Source organism: Erythrolamprus reginae, chromosome 1 (genome assembly GCF_031021105.1).
Source record: "Erythrolamprus reginae isolate rEryReg1 chromosome 1, rEryReg1.hap1, whole genome shotgun sequence".
Classification (NCBI taxonomy): domain Eukaryota; kingdom Metazoa; phylum Chordata; class Lepidosauria; order Squamata; family Dipsadidae; genus Erythrolamprus; species Erythrolamprus reginae.
The window spans coordinates 420715151-420721150 of record NC_091950.1 but is presented as its reverse complement, the minus strand read 5'-3'; the positions used below and the strand labels follow the sequence as shown (position 1 = coordinate 420721150).

The 6000-nt window shown below is 44.3% G+C and overlaps 1 protein-coding gene across 1 annotated transcript in view; it reads right to left on the bottom strand.

Moving 5' to 3' along the window:
• Positions 1-2712: 2712 nt before the first annotated feature.
• TEX14 (testis expressed 14, intercellular bridge forming factor) overlaps positions 2713-6000 on the bottom strand; it is a 125353-nt gene continuing 122065 nt past the window's right edge. The window contains exon 28 of the mRNA XM_070735410.1: positions 2713-2929. Coding sequence (XP_070591511.1) covers positions 2821-2929 — 109 coding nt within the window. The 3' untranslated portion in view covers positions 2713-2820. The remainder of the gene's footprint in view (positions 2930-6000) is intronic.

Here is a 6000-nt window from a genome sequence, read left to right as displayed (position 1 = left end):
CACATTCCTGGAGAAAATATAACAGTGTTCATTCACTTCTCTTTCTACCATATGGTGTCTGTGGGTTTGTTTTGTTTTTTTTTAATTTCCCAGGGTTTTTTTTTTTTTAAAGGAAAGCTTTGAGGGTTTTTTTGGATTTCTGCCTGCAGCACCGGTTGACCCCTGACTTACATAGAAACATAGAAGACTGATGGCAGAAAAAGATCTCCTGGTCCATCTAGTCTGCGCTTGTACTATTTCCTGTATTTTATCTTAGGATGGATCTATGTTTATCCCAGGCATGTTTCAATTCAGTGACTGTGGATTTATCTACCACGTCTGCTGGAAGTTTGTTCCAAGGATCTACTACTCTTTCAGTAAAATAATATTTTCTCATGTGGCTTCTGATCTTTCCCCCAACTAACTTCAGATTGTGTCCCCTTGTTCTTGTGTTCACTTTCCTATTAAAAACACTTCCCTCCTGAACCTTATTTAACCCTTTAACATATTTAAATGTTTCGATCATGTCCCCCCTTTTCCTTCTGTCCTCCAGACTATACAGATTGAGTTCATGAAGTCTTTCCTGATACGTTTTGTGCTTAAGACCTTCCACCATTCTTGTAGCCCGTCTTTGGACCTGTTCAATTTTGTCAATATCTTTTTGTAGGTGAGGTCTCCAGAACTGAACACAGTACTCCAAATGGGGTCTCACCCGCACTCTATATAAGGGGATTACAATCTCCCTCTTCCTGCTTGTTATACCTCTAGCTATGCAGCCAAGCATCCTACTTGCTTTTCCTACCGCCCAACCACACTGCTCACCCATTTTGAGACTGTCAGAAATCACCACCCCTAAATCCTTCTCTTCTGAAGTTTTTGCTAACACAGAACTGCCAATACAATACTCAGATTGAGGATTCCTTCTCCCCAAGTGCATTATTTTACATTTGGAAACATTAAACTGCAGTTTCCATTGCTTTGACCATTTATCTAGTAACGCTAAATCATTTACCATATTACAGACCCCTCCAGGAATATCAACCCTATTGCACACTTTAGAGTCATCGGCAAATAGGCAAACCTTCCCTACCAAACCTTCCCCTATGTCACTCACAAACATATTAAAAAGAATAGGACCCAGAACAGACCCTTGTGGCACACCGCTTGTAACCTGTCTCTGCTCAGAATACTCGCCATTAACAATAACTCTCTGATGTCTATGCTTCAGCCAGCTTGAAATCCACTCAACTATCCAGGGATTAAGTCCAATCTTCACTAATTTATCTATCAGCTCTTTATGTGGAACCGTATCAAAGGCTTTGCTGAAGTCCAGATAGGCAATATCCACGGCACCACCTTCATCCAACACCTTTGTGACATAGTCAAAGAAATCAATGAGATTAGTCTGACACGATTTGCCTTCAGTAAAGCCATGCTGATTTGGGTCCAATAAGTTATTGTTCTTTAGGTGCTGATTTATCCTCTTTTTGAGTAGAGTCTCCATAATTTTAACTACAACTGACGTCAAGCTAACTGGCCTGTAGTTACCAGCTTCTTCTCTACTGCCCTTCTTGTGGATAGACACAACACTGGCCATTCTCCAATCCTCAGGAACTTCTCCTGTTAACAAGGATTGGTTAAACAAATCAGTCAGGGGGGTAGCAATGACAGATCTGAGTTCTTTAATCACTCTTAGTGACCATGCCGTAGAGTGGAGTGATGGCTTACTGGTAGAGCTCCCACCTCACAATCTGAGTGGAGCGTGAGTTCAATCCTAGGTAAAGGCAGCTGTTTTCCTCTCTGCGGGCACATTGAGAATGAATCTGCTGAACAAAACTCCACACAGGCGACAAGGAAGGCATCTGGCCATTAAAGCCCTCTGCTAGCTCCACTCAGTGGCCTGGATTCCACCCTGCAAGGGATTATGGGTTTGTTAAATGATGACGATTAAGTGACTGCTCTGTTAACACGTCCCTGAAAACGTTACTTCTGTCCAATCCTCACACTTAAGTCCGTCACAACATTCCAAAAGGGGCACTTGATCAAAATTTGGGTGCTTGGCGATGGCCAAGCACCCGGGGTCATGTGATCTCCCCTTCTCTGACCTTCCCAGGGGGCTTCTGACAAGTAATTCCAGCATGGTGATCTCGTTTGCTGGGTTGTATTGCTGATACTACTACTACTAGTACTACTACTATTAATTATCTTCGGAACCATCTTCTGCCGCACGAATCCCAGCGACCGATAAGACTGATGGCCTTCTCTGCATCCCGCCGACCAAACATGTCATCTGGTGGGCCCCAGTGGAAGAGCCTTCTGTGTGGTGGCCCCGGCCCTCAGAAATCAACTCCCCCACCCTCCTTGCCTTTCATAAGCTATGACCCACCTATGTCGTCTGGGAGCTGAAGTCCTCCCCTCTTAAAGCATCCTGGCTGGGGGATTCTAGGAGTGGAAGTCCACCCCTCTTAAAGCATCTTGGCCGGGGGATTCTAGGAGTGGAAGTCCTTCCCTCTTAAAGCATCCTTGCCAGGGGATTCTGGGAGCTGAATCCTCCCCTCTTAAAGCAGGCTGGCTGGGTGGGACCTGAAGCCTGTCTCCCTAGAAACATGCCGGGACTTGAGGTCTGCCCCACATTAAAATTGCCAAGTCTGAAAAACACGGATTTATTGCAAACTCTAGTTCTCCCAAGCCACCGAGTGCCGTTGCAAGACAATCCCACCCCCTTCCTCTTTTCAAGAGAGTTTCCGACACCACATTGTGTGTGTATGTGTGAGGATAAATAAATACACAAAGAGGAGTCACGCAATTAGCCAGCCGAGCGTCCGTTTATCTTGTGGGGTCTTAAGAAAGTCCTTCAATGTTTTCGATGGAACCTTCGGACTCGCTGAAACTTTCTTCGGCTCCCCCTTTCATCTCAATGTTCCCGTGGTGGGCACAGCTCGCCTCCCCCCTGCAAGGACAGGAAAAAACCGGCGTCAGACACGCAGCCTTTGCAAGCGCTCGAAGGACGAAGCAAACATCGGCCGTGCATAATTTATCAAAGATTTATCATAATTCATCAAAAGAGTCGGAATAGAACAAATCGCCCGTCCTTGGCTCCAAGGAAGAACTAGAGAACGTGGAATACAATTACCGTATTTTTCGGTGTATAAGACGAACATTTTTCCTCCCTAAAAGAGGCTGATAATTTGGGTGCGTCTTATACTCTGAATGTAGCTTTTTCCCCCAGCCCTAACTATCTGCTAACAATCTTCCCAGGTTCTTTCATTGTTACTCTCTGTGAAGAATGTTTTCCATGCCCTAGGTTTTTGCAGGGTTTTTTTTCACTATATAGAATAGGGTTGGGAAGAGAGCTTGCGGGGTCTTATAGTCCAACCGTTTGCTGATGCAGGAGACCCCTAGAGCATTCAAGACAAAGGGCTGTGTGACAACCCCTTAAATACTGGACTATATCATCTTCTTTTCACTAAGATAGGATGGGACAGGATAAGAACAGAAGAATGGAGTGGAGTGGAATAGAGAATAGAATTTAGAATAGAATAGAATATAGAATAGAATAAAATAGAATTTAGAATATGAACAGAATTTAGAATAGAATATGAATAGACTAAAATAGAATTTAGAATAGAATCGAATTTATAATTTGAATAGAATTTAGAATAGAATGGAATTTAGAATAGAATGGAATTTAGGATAGAATTTAAAATTTGAATAAAATTCAGAATAGAATAAAATAGAATTTAGAATAGAATAGAATTTAGAATTTGAATAGAATTTAGAATTTGAATAGAATAGAATTTAGAATAGAATAGAATTTAGAATTTGAATAGAATTTAGAATAAAATAAAATAAAATAGAATTTAGAGTAGAATAATGGAGTGGAGTGGAATAGAGAATAGCACAGCATACTATAGCATAATAGTTGGGAGGGAGCGTGGAGGTCTTCTAGTCTATCCCCTTGCTGGAGCAGGAAAGATTAGACTTTCCAAATTCCTGCAGTATGTTTTAGCCTCTGGTCCCCTAATTAATCTTTGTGGTTCTTTGTGTTTTTCTCCTCCTGGACAGCATGAGTAGGTCTAATGGAGGAAACCTGATACAAAATGATTTTATTGTATTGATCGCTCCTGTAGGCATCATAATATTTTAAATTTCCAATCCCAAACAGCTTCAACTGAACATGTCAGCGTTGTCACCCTCAGTTTTAAGCCTCTGAACAGCAAGGATCACCTCCAATTGTTTCCCCACTCAATATTAATAGCTCCTATCAATTACTGGGTTATTGCAAGGCTATGTGGAAACAGCCTTGGGAGACAGGAGGTGAAGTCACGGACAGACAAGGCCAACGGTTATGGAAAATTAGCTCAGTCCATAGAAGGAGGGGGATGTGTGAGGGGTTTCGGGAGGGGTTTCGGGAGGGCCCTGCCTAGTTTCTCCAGAGTAAAACAAAAGGAGAGAAGGAACGATATTTCAGAACTTCTGAGGCTCTGTTTGCAAGGAAGGCAGCATTAATTCTCACAGTGTAATGCGGGAATCGCCAAATTCGGCCACTTTAACACTTGTGGACTTCAACTCCCAGAATTCCCCAACCAGCATCCTGAACCACCCATCCTAAGGCATGCTGGCTGGGGGATTCTGGGAGTGGAAGTCCACCCATCTTAAAGCATTGCTGGCTGGGGGATTCTGGGAGTGGAAGTCCACCCATATTAAAGCATTGCTGGCTGGGGGATTCTGGGAATTTTAAGTCCACCAATCTTAAAGCATTGCTGGCTGGGGGATTCTGGGAATTTTAAGTTCACCCATATTAAAGCATTGCTGGCTGGGGGATTCTGGGAATTTTAAGTTCACCCATCTTAAAGCATTGCTGGCTGGTGGATTCTGGGAGTAGAAGTCCACCCATCTTAAAGCATTGCTGGCTGGGGGATTCTGGGAATTTTAAGTTCACCCATCTTAAAGCATTGCTGGCTGGGGGATTCTGGGAGTAGAAGTCCACCCATCTTAAAGCATTGCTGGCTGGGGGATTCTGGGAATTTTAAGTTCACCCATCTTAAAGCATTGCTGGCTGGGGGATTCTGGGAGTAGAAGTCCACCCATGTTAAAGCATTGCTGGCTGGGGGATTCTGGGAGTGGATGTCCATCTCTCTTAAAGCATGCTGGCTGGGGGATTCTGGGAGTGGAAGTCCACCTATCTTAAAGCATGCTAGCTGGGGGATTCTGGGAGTGAAAGTCCACCCATCTTAAAGCATTGCTGGCTGAGGGATTCTGGGAATTTTAAGTCCACCAATCTTAAAGCATTGCTGGCTGGGGGATTCTGGGAATTTTAAGTTCACCCATATTAAAGCATTGTTGGCTGGGGGATTCTGGGAGTAGAAGTCCACCCATATTAAAGCATTGCTGGCTGGGGGATTCTGGGAATTTTAAGTTCACCCATATTAAAGCATTGTTGGCTGGGGGATTCTGGGAGTAGAAGTCCACCCATCTTAAAGCATTGCTGGCTGGGGGATTCTGGGAGTAGAAGTCCACCCATCTTAAGGCATTGCTGGCTGGGGGATTCTGGGAGTGAAAGTCCACCCATCTTAAAGCATGCTAGCTGGGGGATTCTGGGAGTGAAAGTCCACCCATCTTAAAGCATTGCTGGCTGGGGGATTCTGGGAGTGGAAGTCCACCCATCTTAAAGCATTGATGGCTGAGGGATTCTGGGAGTTGAAGTCCATCGATCTTAAAGCAGACTGATTGGGAAATTCTGGGAGGAGTACACCCTTCTTAAAGTATTGTGGCTGGGGAATTCTGGGAATTGGAGTCCATCCATCTTAAAGCATGCTAGCTGGGGGATTCTGGGAGTGAAAGTCCACCCATCTTAAAGCATTGCTGGCTGGGGGATTCTGGGAGTGGAAGTCCACCCATCTTAAAGCATTGCTGGCTGGGGGATTCTGGGAGTGGATGTCCATCTCTCTTAAAGCATGCTAGCTGGGGGATTCTGGGAGTGAAAGTCCACCCATCTTAAAGCATTGCTGGCTGGGGGAT